Genomic DNA, 20484 nt, shown 5'->3' on the forward strand with positions numbered 1-20484 from the left:
ACATCTACAACATTGCGATGCAGAAAGAACTTATTGAGAATTAACAGGAAAGACATTCAACTCTGGGGGAGCGCTGTGTGGGGGTCGTTCCCTTCAAACGAACCCCAGGGAGTGGTTCGAGTCTTGCACAGCTCTGGGCCATCACAAAACCTTCTGCACTAAGCACAGAGCTAGATTTTTATCAGTTCTTTTTGGTTTGGTTTTTTTTTTCCTTTTTTGCTGCTGTTGTTTCACTTATTTTTCTTAATTATGCAAATCTACTTCCCACACAGCCGCATTTGGAACTGAAATAAGACTCCCTAATATTTTTGTGGCGTAAATTCTGTATGCAGAGAAAGGCGACAAAATTTTGTCTCAGTTAAAGTTAGGACACACTGTAGTCTTACACAGGACCCTTTTCTCCAAAGTACTGGTAGCGAGCAGAAGAGTCATGCAGCTTTATCAGTAAAACGAGTACATATTTTAGCCATTTTTCTTCAGTGCTCTTTAAGATTATTCCTATTTTTTTTTAACATTTGTTTTCTCAGTCCACAACTTGCTATTTCTGGCATAAAGACTGGGGGAAATCACTTGTGTTTTGAACAGCATTCTTACACAACAGGTTGAACCTTCCACAAAGGAAACACAGAACTAGCACTAGAGAGTTCTCTCAGCTAAAAGGATGGAGATATTAAAATAATAAAAAAATAAAAGGAGAACACCTCTGCAAATAAAAAGAAACCTCTCCTCATTTGGGACACACACACTGAGCTTTTAAAAGCTGAAAATTCATAAATACGGTCATTGTATAGAACTTTAGAGAATTAAGGCTTCTAAAAACTTCAGTGCCAAAATAACCTCTCTGCGTATCAGTATTAAGAATAAAATATTTTCCATTTTAGGTTGTGCTTGCCTTTTTTTTTGTTTTTCTTTTTTTTTTTTTTAAAGACTTCTCTTAGTTCCATAGAATTTTGTCACATAATATTACATACTGAGGGGGAGTGTTAGAACTGCTTATTGAGGTTTTAAGTAGTTGTTAGACTAAGTTACAGCGATAAAATTCGATTACTGATCTGATTCATTACTACTTTACATGGGGGCTGTTGGCTCATTTCACCTTTTTTTCATGCTTAATGTGGCCGTTTCTTCTATACTTGCCATTGGGGATCCCGTTCTGGTAGTGTCCATTAACAGCGCTATGTTTGTCATTGGACCAGAGATGTTTGCTCTGCTTGCAGATTAACTTTGCCATCCTGGCCAAAACATAGTAAAGTAAGGCAGCACCCACTAGTAGGACCAAGGCAATATCCAGTAAGAAATACTGAATGAGGGAGATGCTGTAAACAGCAGCACGCAGGTGCTGGGCTCCGTTGTGGCGCAGGATGTAGTTGATCCAGTACACAGTCCGGTTCACGGGGTGTCCAGGCTGGTCCTTGTGGATCTCCGACAGCCTCCGCGCCCGCTGCCGGTAGCTGGGGGAGGGAAGCAAACAAGGAACAAAGGAAAAGCTGTCATCCCGTGTCATCGTGCTACTGAATCACCAGAGAAATGCACAACAGTGAGAAACCTGGGTGGTGATTTTGCAATAAATCATTTCCGCCCTGGGTCCAGAGTTTCGCCCAAAACTTTTGGTTTTTCACCCCAGCAGCTGATCCTGCCAATTTCTTCCTCTCCTGTCTGCAGCTTATCTACACAGGACTTGCCTTTACACCAGGGCTAATTGCACAAGGGGAAGGTGATGCAACTGATGTTATCGAGGCTGCTATCAACATTCCCCCTCTCTGCTGCCCTGCTGCTTGCTCCTGACAGCAATCTCCTTTCCCAGAAAGACTCAGCTGCCATGAAAGCAAGAAGCATCAATAGCACTACACTCCAAAATTAGGGTTAGCCCAATACAATATACTGCCAGATCTGGATATGAGTGGTATTACAATCCAGAACAGCAAAACAACACTAGATATAATTTAATTTTATAATAAAACCACAGAACTTAGAGCCACTCTTCCTGAATACCTCCCCATTTTAGCTAAAACCCAAACCATGTACATCTATCTTGCTCCAGGCCCTGCAGGCAGCACCACAGCCAGACTGCTTGTGTGGAGTAATCAAAACAGACACAAAGGGACCTTGGTCTGCAACACGGAATAAGTTGGGACAGGTTTGTTTCCATAACCTCTGTGCCCTCCACATGGCAACTGCTACAAAGAGCGAGCGAGACAATTGAGTTTTGGTGCTGAGCAACTAGCCCAGCACCCACACAGAAACTTCAGCTGTTGGGTAATCCTGGGAAATAGGACAAACACCTAGACTTGCCTCAACTGTACACACAAATAATAAAAGGCAGTTTTTTTCCACTGTACAAAGGTTTCCTATCCATGGACGCACCAACGGTCGCTCATTCCATACCTGGGGTCATTAATAACTTTTACTAGGGCTTCATAGAGCTCACTCTCAGTCATGGTCTTCCAGTTGAGCAGTATTCCCATCCCTTTGGCCTGCACACGGGTCATGGTGTCGTAATGGTCTCCGAAGAGGGGAATGCCCACCACCGGCACCCCGTGGTACATGGTTTCAAAAATGCTGTTCAAGCCTCCGTGACTGAGGAAAGCTTTAATGTTGGAGTGACCTGGAAGCACAAGAGGCATGAAGGTTACAAAATACATTTCCATCGCCTTGATACAAAGCTGTTCAAGCACCTGGGTACAACAAACTCATCACCACATTTCTATAACTGCAACTCAGGCAGGTTAAAATTACCGTAGCTTGTTCTGAAGTTCTGCCTAAGCCCACTCTGCTGAAATTCCTCATGCATTAAATCACATCCTTACACACTGAGAGGGAAAACAGCTGAAGTAAAGAAAGATAACTCTCATGTGTATGAGTCGTGTAAAATGATTAATGGAGCAATTAATATGCATTGCCTACTCCTGAGGAGCTGCAGGTGGTGACTCCAGCAGGTTCAGCAGTACACCTGAGCAAGGGGAAGCACACTCTTGTAGGGAATATAATTTTTTTAATGGCAGGACAACTGAAGTCACACTCCCCCTAAAGTTTCACATGCCTTACTTGAGAGCTTAGCAAGACCTGGCAATCACAGCAACAGCCTCATGTGATGGAAAAAGCAGCCTGGCTGCCTCAGAGCAACCCTGTAACCAAAACAAATCTACCTGCTCTCGGAGTCCTCTGCCTACTCACTACGTTCTCCAGCTCACACACACACACTGATGCTTAATGCACTCATCAGCTCCCATCAGAGCTGCTTTGGGAACACACCAACATCCATGTCTCCCAGAAGCAGCCAGATATTCTGTGGCCTCTCAGATCTGCAAGGGCGCTCGGGTACCCTTTGACAGGGAAGACAAAGAAAAATAAAATATCAAGTTTCATTTCCCCCTCAGAGCATGAAGCACCTCAGTTCAATGGAAAGCTTATCAGCTTGCATCACGTACCCAAGTTCTGGTAGAGCTTTCTTGTCTCTATAAAACAGTATTTACAGACTCCTGAAACTTACTCTGATGGCTCAGTTTCATTGACTCCTTGAACAGTGCTTCAACTTAGGGAAAACATGAAATTTGTATCAGGGAAAGACAATTAACAGAGAGGTGTTCAATTCTCTCTTCACATCCCAATTTAATAATCTTGCTCCATGACAGAAATTAGCCTGGCTTTATAATAACTGCTAATTCAGTAGACTATTTTGGGAAGAACAAACTCAACTCAAGAGAGAATAAGCAATAAATAATGGAAACAGATACTCACCAAGGAGGTCATTTTGTGGCAACCATTCGATCAGCTTGGTATTGTTGCCTAAATTCCTTGGTTTGTTTCCTGAAAACCTAAACCAGCAACATGAAATGGAAACAGTTATCAAACCCTCCCAAGTAACCACTAAAGGATAGGGTTGTTTTGCTCATTAGAGAGGACTGGAACTGCAGCTTCAGAAACAACCAGCTACACTTTCCTAATGAAGCAAAACATGCATTGTTGGAACTCTGGTTACTGAGCAAAGGATCCACAACACATCTTGGCAACTGGCCTGTACTTCTGTATGTCGAAAAAAGCCTAAACTATTTCAGCTAAGTTATAGAAAAGCAGTTAATTATGTTACTGGTTTGTCCTCACTAACTAGAAGGGCATTAAAAAAAAGACAAAAATCCTTTGAATAAGCATCATGACATTAAGACTGCCAAGCAGCACTACTTTTCTGTCCAACACACAGGTCCTTGATCTGAGGACCAATACCAAACCCCAAATCCCCAAAAAAACCTCCAAGTTACATTTGACTGATACATAAATACCTCAATTTTAACAGAAGGCTTTAAATGAAGTTGTTGGGTTGGCATTAAAAAGAAAGCCATCCTTAAGAAAAATCCTCCAGATTTATTTACTACAAAACAGGGATGCTCCCTAAAGAGACACATTCCAGGGAAAACATGGTAAAAGGACGGAAGAAGAGCAATAAGATAAATTTGGATTACTAATCAGAAGCCAAGCAGTGTTGTGGGATTCATAAGAAAACAATGGCTCTACTCCAAACAGAAACCAATGATACCTTCACTACCACAGATTCTGTGCCACAGCCTGAAAAAAATCTCATTTTTCCTGTTCATTAGTGGGATTTGATCATTCAATTACACACAGCAGCAAGGACATTCCCTAAGACATTGTGAGGAACAGGCCACCAAAACTAATAATGCAATTCCAAGAGTGTGGCAGGGTTGTGAGACACCTACATGAAGTGTAAGAAAGACACTGAATATTTGAAAAAAAAGAAATAGTTCACATTAACTCCACCAAATCATATCAGCGATGCTTGACACTAAGCAGAGCTGACTAAACAGGTTTTGGATTTTTACAGGGAGTTGTGAGCACCACTCAAGATGTTTTTAGAACTAAGAACACTTCTTACTGACTCTGACTTCTGAAAATTTCTCTTCCTTCAATTTCTCACAGAGAACAAGCAAGTGGGAAAAATCAATAATGAAAGGCTGTGTTTACACATAAAAGAGGAAAAGGGCCTAAAAGAGTGAGGGAAAAGGGGAAGAAGAAAGCAAATGGAGGCTTTTCATCATCAGGATTCATTCTTGAGCCCTGGGGTAGTTCCTTCATCAAAAATAGAGACAGCATGTCCTAAATGTTACAATCTTAGCTTGTTTGCACTGTCCCCAAACCTTCCAAGGACATAAACTCAGTCTAGGAGTGTAACCACACCTTATTCTGCCATGACAATAACTGCTTCTCCTTGTTACCAGGATATTGCAGTATTTTCATGCCAAGTGTTTTTCAGGAGCGTCACATTGCCTATGCCACCCAGGGAGTCTCAACTCCAGCAGGAAACAAGCACTCTCCAAAGTCCCCAAGTTCCTCCAACAATGCCTTTACCTCCAGATGACCCTCTGGGGCAGCCTTGCCAGGGCGTGTGCCAACTTATGGGCGATGTCCTCTGACAGGTACTTGACTCCAGCGCCGAAGGAGACGAGGACAAAGCCATTCTCGTGCGCGCCGTTCACCCACGCCTGCAGATCCTGCAGAAAACAAAGTTCACACTGAGCACTGCAGGGGCAAGGCACGGGAACAGCAGGCAAACGTGGCCGAGAAGGAGCAGTTGGTGGTGCCTTGGACACTTCAGAAGCCAAGGTACACAAATGCCAAACATCCTAGAAGTCACCGGGAACAATGGCTCGAGATTCAGAATCCAGAAGCAGAGGCCGTGAACGGCAAAACCCTTCTGTGTTTGTTTTAGCTGCACTATTAACCACCACTTCAGACAATCTGTCCCTCCTGAACTGAGCAGTTGACACACATTCCCAAGTTAACAGGCTGCATCTTAACTCAGCAAGGCATAAACAGATCCATCTCCAAGTATCAGCTTGGAAGCCCTGCACAGGAGAAGTGTGAATGAAGCCCGGGACTCAGCTGTGTCATTTTCAGCCTTCAGCAAAGGGAGAGTGCTTCAAAAGCCTTGCTTTGCTTTCATTTATATAAAAAGAATAAACACAACTTGAAAGAAGCCAGAGCTTCTAAAGACACTCACTTTCTACTGCTCAAGGAGTAAAGAAAACATACCTTGTACTTTTTAAAGCATGGATTTAAATACTGGGTTTTTCCGAACACAACTGTTAGCAGTGGAAAGAAACCAAACAATGCTGCAACTAACATATCAGTCGGAAGGAGAATATCCCTGGATATGGTTTAATTCTGGTCTCGTCAAGTTTAAGCACAAGCCTACTCAACACCAGCGCAGCAATAGGAAATGAGCAAAGTGAAGAGCCGTGCTCACAATGAGCTTCTTGTCCTGGCAATAAATAGGAGGGCAGACAGCAATGGAGTAACGCCGCGCTGTCGTATCCGAGCACAAAATCCAGCACACTGCACCGGGGGCTGTGCGCTGCTCTCCGCTGTAAAGCAAAAAAATTTCCATTTTCTTTAAAATCCACAGCTTGTCCTTCTCCAATGCACTCTTTCCCTTTTTTTAATTCATGTGGAAGGAGAGGGAGAAGGCAAAGGAGGGGAAGTGGCTCTGACCTGCCTCAAAGCTGAATCATTTATTAGGGGCTGAACTTCTGACACAGAAGTTTCCAAGTGGTTTTGTGATTTATTTAAAGCTCGTCCTTGAATCTTACTTCAGGACCTAAGGCACACTGCAAATGTCATTATATTATAGTCACTGTAGTGCTTCAGCTAGTTACATCTTGAAGTCTTTCCCATCAGCCGTTTAAAGCTAAAGAGAAAAGACCTTTTTGTGGGCTCTAGGACAAACCATCCCAAAAAACCCAATTTTCACAGGCTCTGGTCTTTACAGGGTGCTCACCCACCAAGAGGGGCAGATACCTGGAGGTTTCCAGAGTGCCTTCCCTGATAGACGTGCTGAGGAAGCCACAACCAAGGTATTGGTGCTGGCTCTCAAACACACAGACATGGCAGACCTTAGGACACAAAGGTCAGGGCAGCCTTGCCTGCAGTAACCGTGAGATGGAGCTCAGGACACTGAGGCAATGTGGCAGAGAACAGCAGCATCTCCTGGGCTGCAAGAAAGCCAATTCCAGCCTGGAAGAACCCCATGAGACACAGACCTAGAAAGACAGGCTTGGGAGAGCATGTTCCAGCACCACTTCCTCTAAGCCAAGCATGCTCCATGCTGATGAGCGGGAGGCCAGCAAAGGTGGCAGGAAGATAGAGATGTAAAAAGAAAAAAAAAGCACACTTGAGTCAGTAACAGGGACAGGTGGAATACCCAGGCACTGCTTGAGCAGGCAGGGATGGGGTTTGGAAAGCCAAAGGTGAATGGGACAAAGGACCTGGTGTCAAAAAGTTCCAAGTGCTTCCTGCTTTCTTCGTTTTAGCCTTCATTGGTTTGGCCTTGGGCAATGCCAGGTCCCTCAGAGCAGAAGGAAAGCCTAAATAAACTGGACATGGACTACTTGCACAGGGCCCAGTAGGATGCACCCAGAAATGCCAGGTGTCTGGAAACTGGTGAGGAATGGGTGGGGAAACAGGATAAACAACAAGTGTCACTTATGTTTTTATAGAGGAAAATCAACGGAGCAGTCTACTCAGCCTCAATTTGATCCCTGGAAAGCAATGAAAAAGAATCCTGGACCATAAGAAGGGCCTACCTGTGACTATCCCTTCTTGGCTAAACATTTGATTTCTGCTGCTGGAGATGAGCCTGTTCTGGCTGAGAACTGGCTCCCAATGCCACTGCTCCTCTGTGCTTTATGAGAAATTCTGGGAGAACTCATGGGAGTTCCCATGTATTCACACAGTGACAATTACACTTCTTTATAGATGCATAGAGGAAGTATAAATATTTCCCTGTAATGCAATTTCTTAAACAGCATTCAAAAACCCCGATGTAAAATAAAAAAATAGCTACTAAGTACTTATAATTTTATGTAGAAGAATATTACTTTTTTAAAAAGGAATTTTGTCACCTACAGACTTTTGCATTTTGCTGTGCAACAGCAAAGCAACCTGCTCTGTGCTGTTATGGTGGTTTCATAGCCAAGCCTCTGTAATCCTTCCCTTTGAAGGTAATCCCACTGCTTCAGCGGAACATAACGTGGACAAAGGTGAATTTAGAATCTTGACAAGATTTGTCTTGGCAAGACAATATCCTACCATCAGGCCGAAAGCATGGGATTTGTTTGTCATATAAAATGGGATTACATTTAAAAAAAAAAGACACTGGAACACAAAATAGTTTCTATCAACAGAACCTTAATATCCAGGCCAGAGCTGGATGATGCCTGGCCAAAGCTGAAGCAGAGGAACCTAATGCTGTCCTTGGAGTTTCCTTTAGAATGCTAAATTAGAAAGAATTCAATTTATTCCTCAGGATCAGAACTGCCCAGTGCCAACCTCAGAAAGACCCAGGGAGTTTCATCTCAGCTTGGTGTGTTTTGACATGAACTGAAAGGTTCTTTCTTACCCCAGATTTTATCTGTGCTTTACATGGTGCTGTTAGCAAGAGGAATTGCTTACCTGCCCTCTGACCTGCAGCCCTTTTCCAATCCGCTTCCCCAGAGGGGTGCTGGACATCACTGCTGCAGAACATCAACTGCAGACTTGTCAGGATGAAGGTTCTTCCTGCAAACATCTGTGTCATTCCTGGCGTGACACAGCCCTGATTCAAGGGGATCACTACAAATGGAGTGACCTGGGTACAAATTAGGCTATGGAAAAGAAGGAACTTACACTGCATCCTCTTAGAGTTCCCTGAGTTTGTGATCTGTATGAATCCATTCTTCCCAGATTCCTTACACTTACTGTAATTATTTCTGTGACAGCTTTTTAGCATGGAATTTCTAAACAGACAATCAAGTGAAACTGAAGCCAAGCGAGTGGCATTGCCAGGCCTTGGGTTTTCAGACACATCTGAGTGTCCTGGTACAATTAGCCAGGCCATGGCACAAAGCCTCAGTATTTTCTTGTATTTTGCCTGTTCTTTGTGCAGCATACAAGGTGAAGCTGTGATACCCACAGCAGATAAAGAGCAGGCTGTGCTCTTGGCACATCTCTGAAAGGGACTGAATACCTCAGCAGCACTGTGACTATGGCTGTGAATGCCACTTGATTCTCGCATGTACACTCCTCATGTCCACCGAAGACAAGCTGGGAGCAAGGCTCACAGAACCAGAACGCTGGAACAGCACACACTGATGCCACAGAACAACTTTGTCTGCCTACAATTTCAGCAGCCTTCAGTCACCTTCCTACCTTTGTACTCTCCAGGGCCATATTAGCCCTGACATCCTCCACAGCAGCCTCGATAAACCCACAAAAAAGGCCTCAGAGACACTCAAGTTCATCCCCACAAACTCACCCCTTTCTTCCCCTTAAATCCACTTACACTTTTGACCTCCAGCACATTCTGCCCCGGCGATCTAATTACTCTCTGTATGAAAAGGCACTGAGTCAGGATGAGTCATTGAGCTGCCCTCATTAAAAGCAGCATTCCCTGGTCAGGCAGCACTTTCTCAGCTCCTGCCTTGCAGCACCACTCCTTTTGCCCACTTGAAAGGATTTCCAGCTTTCCTATAAACTCAGGATGGTTTTCTTTTAACACAAGGAAAGGAAATGACCATTTTGGAAGTCTGACCTACAGAAAAAAAACTGGGGGAGGGAGTTTGTTACATACTGAGCTGCTTTGAGCCTTCCTCAAACTCTGCCTCAAACTTGAACCGAGCACAGAATTGAGAAGTTAATTCAAACTTAAGATATACATCATCAGAACATGCACTTCTTTAAAAGGCTCTTTCTTTCAGTGACTGGAAGAGAACACCTAACCCTCTCCCTCACCCCAAAATGTAAGTAATTTTCAGGTTTTCCTTTAAATTATGGCAAGGGCTTTTCCTTCTATATCCTACCAAAGCCAAAAGACAATACTGCCCCTCGTTGAGGCTGCACTGCCAACTTGACAAACCCAGCAGCGACTTAGAAACAGGGATCTGGCTCTTCCCTTCCAAGCCAGCAATGAAACCTTAAGGAATTATAACCCCCCAAACCTGGATGAACTTGGCAGCAAAACTGCCAATAGAAATTCTAATGAACAATCAGAACAGACACTCCCAGAGCTTGTGCACATGATGTCCACTGAAAGTGTAGCCCTGGCAAGTCCAACACAGCACATTCACATTCTGAACTCAACTGTGACCTGTATTTTTCAGCTCAATTTTGGTTTTCATCCAGTTACAGCTTCATACACATTCATAATAAACGGCCACCTAACACACATATTATAACCAATTCAAATTTTCATTTAAATGGTTTAAAAAAGAGTAAATAATGCAAATATCACCCAATATCTATATTAATGACCATTTTCACTGAAGTTATTTTAAATAATAAAAAGCACATACTAAAGCATAAAAAAATTCAAAGGCCTCTACTCAGAACACTGTGCCCAACCCTGCCGGGTCTCTGCTTGCTTCCATGTAAGTTCTGTGCAAATCCACGTCCTTTGGGAGAAATAGTACAGGACTCTGTGCTTGCACAGGGACGAGAAGCACTTATTGATCCGTGCTGTACTATAGGAGCGAGGGGGGAGGAATAAAGAAATCAAATCCATCTTTTGACCGATGTGAGACAGAAATGCTATTGTGCCAGCCCCACTGTGTGGGCTTTGTTCTGCCTGGTTGTCTAATTAGCCATTCTCTGCAGGCCCCGGTGCTGAACACACAGCTGTGAGCAGGGCGTGAGGGCCCAGCTGGCAGTAACCAGTGGTGCCTAATACTGAGCTTTGTTTCAGATAAACAAAGTGCACAAATACAAACATAACCGGGTGTAATATCCGAAGCTTCCCCTGTTCAGCTGCTCCATTCAAATGTGCAACAGCACAAACGCCTGTTCTTCGGATATGGTTGCAAACCACCCTTTCCCCAAGGCAGAGTACAGGCATCCTATGCAACTTCTCCTACCAAATGGGGCTTGGAGCAGACAAAACCAGATCTATTTTAAATTAGAAGAGACATTAAGCCATCTTTAGAAAGGAGATACTCACTGATATATAAACAGAAAGGTATAAAGACCATGTTTTTTGAGTGTCCAAACTTTTCTGCTGTCCTCTGACCAGTACTTCTCTCATGTGACATACTTCAATTCTGTATTAATTTTTTTTGCAGATTTTACTAACACAACGTATCAGAACAGGTGGTCTAAGGTCGCACAGGTGCCCTTTTACAACCTTTACTATCACAAAACAAACAGGATCATATCACGTAACCTGAAAGTCATAAAACCCCATAATTCCACAGCAAACTCCGAGACACTATCACTCCAGGCAAAGTAAGCTGCTTGCATTTACTTGCCATGAATTTTTAAGTCAGTCTAGGACCAAAAATAGGAGTTTTCATTTGCTTGGAGCAGCAAAGGACACAGAAGAGGCCAGTGCACACCGAGGGCACGAGGCAGAGGATGGAGTCAGCCTCCCTGACTCCACACATCCAGCTGCTTCTGCTGGCTCCGCATCGCCCGGCGCCTTGCTCACACTCCCAAGGTTATTTTCCACTGACTGAACTCCTGCCTTTTAACAGCTATGGCCACCAGGCAAAAGCCATTCTCCCATTTCATCAGCACTTGCTCCTTTCCATATCACCCATCTTAATTAAGTCCTTAGTTCAATTAAGAGCAAACATGCAGCTCCCAACGAGGACAGGATCCTCCCGAGCCCCCATTTCCCTCTGCATTCATGACAAGTTAATTCTTCTCTTCCCTGGGCTTTATTAATGAGCTCTACCATACAAAAACTGCATGCAGTTAATATTCACACATTTTTTCCATATTTTCTAATTCATACTGACACAGAGTAAGGTTACTCCAAATACAATATCTCGTGCCCATTGAAGAAGCATACCCAGATTGCGGCATTAGACTAAGTCTGTTTTTTTGCTGGCTAAGAAGGAAGACTAAACCTGTTTTCTTGCTACCTGTTGGGAAACAAACACTAAAAATCTGAACTGTTTCCTATCAGAACCCCAAGCATTGCTAAGTACAGTCACCACATATTACTCTGACAACGCTGTTAAGTTTTTCAACATTAGACACAGATTGAGCCCTGCTGAAATACAGACATGTTCCTGCCATATTTTTTAACTAATTATTTGTTGTTTTTATATATACACCCTGTGTCTGCCTTCTCCAAAACACATGAGGTATAAAATTAATTTTAAAAAATGTTTTTAAAATCCTACAAAGCTTTCCAGTGCCTAAAACGCTGTATTTCCTGATCCTGGACCTTTACTGCCTCTCCTCATTTAGCCTCCAAGAGGGACAGCGAGCTTAAATCCATTTAACTTCAGAGAGGAATACAATTCACACTCCAAACCAGAGTGAGGAAATGCAGTCCCCCAAGCCTTTGCTCCTTCACCTGAGCCCCCTCTGGAGATGCAGGCGTATCCAGTGAAGCTCTGGGAACAGGCTCTACCCAGAGCTAGAGGTCAACCAGGAAAGTGCCGTGCAAGGACTTCCCTGGTGCAAAAATCCATTACTCACCAGAGCTCTGGCAAGCACCCTGGGAAAGCAACCTTGCCTTTCAAATGAATGGGAGGAGTGGAAAACAAGGAGCTTGCCCTTCAGGAGAGGTTATTAAAATCACTGCAGAGTGGCAGGTGCAGCAGAGGGATCCTCACACCCAGAGTTCCCATTAGAAGCCTGGCTGGTATTACCCCACAGGAAGCATTCTGTTAAAAAACACCCCAAAAACGACCTTCCTAAGCAGGAATGGAGAAGTTGATGATCATCAAATGGAAATGCAAACCAAGGTTTTAACAACCCTCTCAGCTGTTCCATATGGAGCAAAATGCTCTACAGCAGTTAAGAAAAAATAGTACCAAGTATGGAGACTATTTTTACTTACTCTGTCTTCGGAACATATAGTCAAATTAAATTGGTGAAAACACTTAAGAAAAATTGACAAGAAGCTAAATTATAAACACAGACCTCTGTACTACAGATACTGACATACATCCCACCCATAAATCCATATGATCATCTCATTTAACTGAGAAATTTTGTCTGTCATTGTTCTACTATGACACCTGTGCTCTGTGGATGGTAGGACATAAGAATTTTAACCTGGAGCTTGAAATCCTTGAAAAATTGCAATTTCTTCTTCATTTTCCTCTTCACATAAAACAGCTTTTCGTTCTTCCTGAGGTTTACCTCCTCCCTTTTTTTAATACAGATTCATAAATACATGTAAAGTGTACATATATATGTATGTACACAATACCCATATATATATTATATTTTTATAAAGAAGCCATCAGTCACCAGAATTTCTTTGAAAAGCCTAAGATAGCTGGCTTCTGAGCCTGTGTAAGACCCACATCCTCCACCCAGACTCCCCTTGCTCAGGGTGAGCAGCAGAACATGCTGCCTGCAGAATTCCCCTGTGAATAGCCTGGGAAGGCTCAGGAAGATGCCTCCTCACAAAGCTGGACACACCTCATCCCCCAAAGCAAGGTATTAGCCATAAACAAATTATCCACTCCACCTTTAAGCAACTAGGGCATCTGAAAAGCTGTCTTGATTAATGATTTTTTTTCAAGTCAGTAATATTAATAACTAGGTTTGCTACTCATAAATGTCAAGTTCTGAGCACATCCCAACTTTCCCAATTATAGGAATGTGGTACCCAAACTCAAGGATGTTCCAAATACCCCAGGAAAAAAGAACACTCTTTGAAATAAATGCCTATCTTCTGTTTTATGTTAGAAATGGGAAAAACACTGGCTTGTTATTTGTCCTCTACGGAGGTCATTCCTCAAAATTTCGAAGAGACACTCAGGTAAACCACCACGCGTTCCCAAAATGAATAAATCTTGTTAGCTTGTGTGTTCCAACATGAACATGATCAATTAGAATATTGAAAACCACACAGCCTGCTTACAGTAGCAACTTAATAAAGTGTTGGGTTGCTAGGGGTTTTTTGTTTTGTATGAATGAAAAAAAAGCAAAGTCACTTGTCTTGGCTTTAGTTTTCAGCTTTGATCATCTGACCTATCCAATATCTAATGTCTGGAATTTCTGTTTTCCATCCCCAATACAAACAACTGCTTAAACCCAACAAATAACCATCCTGGACTGTAATCCGTGAACCAAGTAAACTTGCTTTTTGATGGACAGCACAGGCTCGCTGAAGGTTTGGTGCTCCTTGGTCAGCTCATGGGATGCCAGCTTTATGCCTGGCACATGCACCTGGGGGACCTGCCTTCCTCCCAAGTTTAACTGGAGACACTTAGCCAAGTTCCAGAATCAGCCCTGTGTCCTTTTGCCTGTGTCTTGCACTCAACAGACAGATGCTGAGTCACATTTCTTCCCAAATTTAAAATGCAGCAGTACAGCAGAGCAGACATGGTTCACCAACCCAGTCCTGCTGGAGCAGCTGAGACTGGACACTACAGTTTTAGGACTGTGGGTACCTGGAGAGCTCACACAACGCTTTCTTGTGGGTCAAAACATCAAATTCTGGGGGGAAGAATCTTTATCTAAAATAATTTCAGAGCCAAAAGACATGATCATAGAGTACAGAATTCACACAGTGCTGCATCATCTTCATCATTCTTAAAAGACTTTTTGCCTCCCCAGCTGATAACCACAGGCATTTTAAACAGCTCTGGAACTGCTTCACATCACCAAAAATTTACTGTCCAAATACATCTGTAAGAACCATTCCCTGGACTTAAAAGATAATACTAAAGTGATGGTGCTATGCCATGCACAACAATCCACTGCCACAATCTGCAAGGGCTTATAGATGTGTCCTTGAATCTGAATGAAGGAGAAAAGCCAGGTTTAAGGAATAAAGCATCTCTTGATTCTTACACCTCTTTTTCAAGATACATATTAGCATCAGCTAACACACCTAGTAAACATACAGCTGTCAGCAAGGCTCAGGAAGGCAAAAAAACCCAAAGAAAACAAACCAAAAAAACCCAAAATACTTTTTAGTGAAGATATTTCAAAGACACCAATTTGCTGCATAGACTTTGATCTGTATAATAATGAGCTCAGATAAGAGATGTCCATGGGGGAGTGAGGAAGTTCCTGTAATTATCTGTTGACAGCTGCAGCTGTAAGGACAACTTATTACTCCAAAATGAGAGCACCCTGCTCTGCAGCATAAATTCAGTTTACTCATGGACTCAGTACTTCCCAAGGCAGCTGCTTGGAGCACCCCTCAGCTTCTGCCCTGATTTGGGGACTTAGCTTCTCAGGCTGATTAATGCCTGGTATGCATCAACCTGGTCACAAGGTATAAATACCAGAGAAGGGGTTTCCCAAAAGAGTGTCCCCTTAAAAAGCCAGCTTCATTCAGATCGCTCTGGAGAAGTGTACTGAGGAAGAAGCAGAGAAGGCAGTGATTTTCCAAATGGCCAATGACAGTTATCTGCAAAATCCTGCCAGGGAACACTATACCCTCAATAGTTTAAGGCACTGATGACCTTAAGGACTTGACAGCCAGTCTGTCCCCAGCTTTTCATCTTTTAAGGCTAATTCTGTTCACACTGTCCTCTAAGTAATTCAGCATATGGCTTTAAGAGATATGTACACAAATCCTGGACTCAGCACCCATCACCCATAAGCAAATAAAATTTCACAGGCATGTGGGATAAGTCACCTTAACCATCTCCTCGTCTTTTACTGAGCAGCACAGCACACTTTGTGCGAGAAGCACCGTCCAAACCCAGTTTAAGCAGTGATAATGTCACCATGGCTCTCACGGAGCACAACTAGAATCGCCTATGCAGAGCTCGGCAAAGCCACCACCGGCCCTCCCAGCACCGCGGAGCAGAGTGACAGGGTGTGCTCGGCTTCATCCACCCGCAGCAGGGATCCGAAGGGCCGCTGTGCCATGCCCGGGCTCTTCAGCCCCCGCCTGCCCAGGTGGGGCTGCCCCTGCCTTGCCGAGGAGGGAGCCGCAAGGCGCCGCAGCGAGCCGGGCAGAGCGGTGACCTCCAAAGGACCCGCTGCTCTCGCCGCTGGCTCCCCCTCCTTGGCACGCCGAACACTGCGACTTCCCGAGGGACACTGCGCCAAGCGCAGCCCGACACCGGGGCACTGCCCGGGAGGGAGAGCAGGGACGAGCATCCGTGCCTTCCCGAGGCATCCGGGCAAGCTGCAACCCAAAGACACGCTCGCAGTTTGTGTGCCACAGCCGGGGGCTGCAGTGTAATTGCTACAGAGCTCAGCAGCAGCTAGAAATCATGCTTGACACAAGCTAACTGCAGGAGCAGCAGCGATGATGTGCCCCAGGATCGAATTATTAATGCAGATGGGACAGCAAAGCTGGGTCAGGTTATGTATTTTTATATACGCAGACATTTATATACATAAAATATAATATTAACACAGATGACCAGCAAAGCCTGATCAGGTTTGTTTCCCCTCACACTGTTACACGACATGAATATTCAGCACCCGCTGCTACGTGCTACCTTTAAAACCGTGCTTTTCCATCTTCTCTCTCAAGAAGTTCAGGGAACAGCTGCAGAACCTGAGAAAAAAGCAGAGCTAGCCCATCCCCTGGAATGAAAGAATGGCTGCCATGTAACACCTTAAAAGGTCTTGACCTTGATCTCCTCATTGACTGCTTGTTACTATCTGCCTCTTATTTTCAAGATGCTGCTTATGAACAGAAAGCTCAAACTTTTAACTTATGTGTAGGCAATCCATTATGATTATACAAACTACTTGGTTATTTTTAGTGAAGGGGGGGAAAAAGGAGAAAACTGTTGACAACATAGGGGTGTCCCTACTGAAGTGCCCAGATAGTCTGAGCAGGTATTTGGGACTTGAAAGAACACCCCTGATTTTTTCCCCAATACTTCTCTAGCAGACAAAGGCTACTTACATGCAGTTTTGGTGAATTCAAGACACCTGAAAGACTTGTAATAACAGCTTGAGTGAGCAAATATTAGCTGCTGTGTCCGGCTAGGTCCTCCCCTTTTCTAATCATCATCCATGGACAAGAAAATGACTTGAGAGAGCTGCTGAAGCATCACCAATTCCAGCCCAGCACACAAACATCAACTAGCTCTGCTTCTGGCTCACCTTACTGCACCAAACTAGAAGCTGCAGAAAATAAATTAGCCAAGGCTGCTGCCTTGGAGATGCAGCAAGAGCAGAGAACAGCCGCAGCACGCGCTGCCCGCACTCGCAGTTCTCATCTGCCAGGACAGAGGGACACTTAGGAATTTCATCCAATTGCTCAGCAAATGAACTGACTGCCCAGTAATCCACCTACAGTACACACCACAGGGGCATGTGTAACAGCTTAGGCATGGACAAGTGACAGGATAAAAGAGTAACATGCTCACTTGGTCCCTCTCTCACAAAACTCATGCTTCAAACACTACAAATGAATTGCCTGATAAAACTGCGAAGTTAAATAATATCTCAGCTCACAAATAATTACAGGTTGTTTCTTTCCCCCTCTGTAACAAATATTTACCACCATTTACCTGAAGCAGACACTACAGGTCTGTTTCAAGGTCACTGTCACTCCTGTTACACAGAACATCAAAAGACAAGACAGCGTTAACCTCATTGCCCAAACTGATTATGCAAATACCCTTTTTCTCTTACAGAAAAAGGAACTATCAGTCTGAAAATGAAGGAAAAACTCAATCCAGCCTGCAAAGTGTTCCTGGAGGGAAAACAGGGATGAACTTTTAGACAGCACAAGGGTACCTTCAGTCTGCTGTCTCAGGATACCTGACTCTTCCTTAACACAAACACACTGATGCACATGCGGGAAGAGCCAGTTAGAAGCAGCACTGCTATGGTCATCTCTGACACCCTGGAGAACTGACAATAGCACTTTTCATTCAATAACCGAAGGCTGAAACAGCCATTTTAAAAAGCAAACTGTTGAACACTGCCCTTTTTATCATCAGGCCAAAAGCATCCGTTAAAAATCCCCTCCAATTCAAGATCTATTTGTTTATGTACACATAAACCAAAGTGCAAATGACATTGTTTTATGTGAGATTGTTCTGCCGGTCACTCACCACTGTATTGCTCAACAGAGGCATTCTTAGGTATAACATATCACAGATCACTGAACTAATCAAACTTAATGATTAATCTGTGCAGCCAGGATTTCTGGAGCCAGTCCAGTCACTATCGCAGTTTCAGTCTGAAGTTCTGAGCCTGATGTTGTGCACGTGCACAGTAAAAGTTCATATCTGAGTGCAGCCTTAGTGCTATTTCTGCCAACTCTTCTCTCCATTTCTCACTCGGTACACTTTTTCCAGGCTTATGTACTCCTAGTCTTAGAGTCATTATCAAACCCAAGGGAGGCACAAAAACAAATACCATAAAAACACCCACACCATCAAGTTACCTAGCATAAACTATCAGCAGGCTTCTTCAAGCATAAGAAGTACTCATCCATTCTCCCTCATGTTCATTTTAAACCATGTCTGGTTAAAAGCTACAGATGGGATTTCCAAGGCAGAGTGCACTGTTTCTCACCTCTAGTGCAGCAGTAAGCGCCTCACTCAAAACCAAAATAATTCCTGCATCCAAAAATGATTAATTTGGTTGAATTCGTGACCAACAGCTCCCCTCACCACCACATGAGGTGACTTCCACAGAATATTTTAGCAAGCAACAACACAACAGGTCCCGCCTGAAAAATCACCGCCTAAAAACTGCCACTCATCACACGAGGCCGAGCGGAAGGCACAGGAATTACTGTAAAACTCAGCAAACCTTACTTCTGGCAGAGGGCTGGCCGGCTTCGTTAGGATTCCTCCCACATAAACAACGTTGGGTAGCGTAGGTCTCGGAAACTCCAGCGCTACATCAGTACAAAGCATCCACAGGCTGGATCCATGGACCAAGTCATACATGGACCGCTCTGGAAGAACCTTGTGTTTCTGCATTATCCTTTCGTATTTTGGCAGAACCAAAAAACTGACTCCAAATCTTGAAATAAGATAAACAACAGTATTTTTAATCCTCTCGAATAGGTTCATGTGATCCGTGAGCAGCGAGTTAAACTCTGGAACGTAGGACAGGGGAGCCGGAGCGCCCACTTCTGCTGGATACCAGAGGCCAGTGGAAAACACAGCGTACTTAACCCCTAAAAGATGGGCTATAACAAATCCACACATCTCATTGGGATCTACCAGGAGCAGGTCAAAGTTCTCCTGTTTGAGGGCACGCATGAGGTTTCGGTTGCCGACGATCATGTCGCAGTTCTTGGAGTAGTGGTCCAGGATATCGAACAGTTCGAGGGCGGTCAGCCTCCCCGAGAAGATACTCCTCATCTTGGACTGGAGAAAATCATCCGAGGTGCTGCTGTTAAAGATCCCTGGGTAGCGCTGAAGTCTGTAGTGATTAGATGGAGGAATCTCTCTGCCCTCAGAGAGGAGAAACACTGTCTGGTGACCTTGGTCATGCAAGGCTGAGGCCAGAGTCTTGAAAATATAAAGATGGCTTTCAAACATAATTGGCGGCACAACAACGATTTTGGCAGCCCTCGCTATCCCAACAGCACTCCACAGGAGAATGAAGGCTGGAGCGTACGGCTTCATAGCTGCAAGGAGAGAGAAGAGCATTACATCACAGACAACAGGACTGCATTTTGCTGTTTAAGCACACCACCCCTCAGTTTGCATGGTTACGAGCACTTCCAGTGCAGGTCCTTCTCTGATAGATACCCACAGGCTTCGAGTCGTTCTCCTTCAAGCTGCAACTGTACTCCGATTTTAGCATAACATTCTCTGGGGTTTTGTTAACACATAAGCTAACAGCACAGAGAAGAGAGAGGACTTTCTTCCTCCTAAACGGACATACAAATTCATGCCGTGTTTTTGTTTAGTATCAAAGATGATCAGATACGTAGGAGAGGAAAGCAAAAATATCAGGCAGGAAGATGCTACTATTGAGTAAGAACCAACTTTGAGCCCCTAAAAATGACATTCTGCTTACAAGACAAAGAGTAATAATAGGAGTTAGTACTGCCCACGTGAACAGCACAACTTCCACTGAAGCCCTTGAACAGGTACTTGATTCTCGACCTACTTAAATCAGCACTTAAACACCCACTTGAACACCAGCTGAAAAACCCCACTGCCACCCTGAAAGCACAGTTCCTGACAGCAGCACACTGCTGGGGAAAGGAAAAACAGTTTTCACACGTGGCTGGGTGATTTAAAATGCTGTATGCAGCAGAGGAAAGCAAAGTGCCTTAGAAGCACAACAAGGACATGTCAGAAACTCCTCAGTCACCATCACCCTCTAGGACAGAGAAATGAGTACAAGCCAAACAAAACAATCTGCTCTTTCCTCCTGCCAAACAAATCCAGGTGGAAGCCCGAGTCAGTTGCAGCATCCTTTATAAATAAAAACAACAGATAACACTGCTACTCAGTCCTTCTCATCTCCCTGTGGTATAGTCATATAATCCTCCTACAAGCCTCCTCCTTCCTGAGATTGCCCAGGACTTGTCCTTAGTTAATGTTATATGGGTTACCAGCTAATAAATAGAGC

General features: G+C 44.0%; 1 protein-coding gene across 1 annotated transcript; it reads right to left on the reverse strand.

Annotated features, from left to right (window-relative positions):
* Positions 1-1087: 1087 nt before the first annotated feature.
* Positions 1088-19526, reverse strand: UGT8 (UDP glycosyltransferase 8; the record flags this gene model as incomplete). The annotated part of the gene is made up of 5 exons (XM_084204285.1): positions 1088-1451; positions 2386-2605; positions 3739-3815; positions 5362-5504; positions 18705-19526. The coding sequence occupies 5 exons, from the start codon at positions 19524-19526 to the stop codon at positions 1088-1090; spliced, it is 1626 nt and encodes a 541-aa protein (XP_084060411.1).
* Between the last annotated feature and the right edge of the window lie 958 nt (positions 19527-20484).

The sequence above is a fragment of the Fringilla coelebs genome (genome assembly GCF_963513975.1).
Source record: "Fringilla coelebs genome assembly, chromosome: 4".
In the NCBI taxonomy this organism is placed as follows: Eukaryota; Metazoa; Chordata; class Aves; order Passeriformes; family Fringillidae; genus Fringilla; species Fringilla coelebs.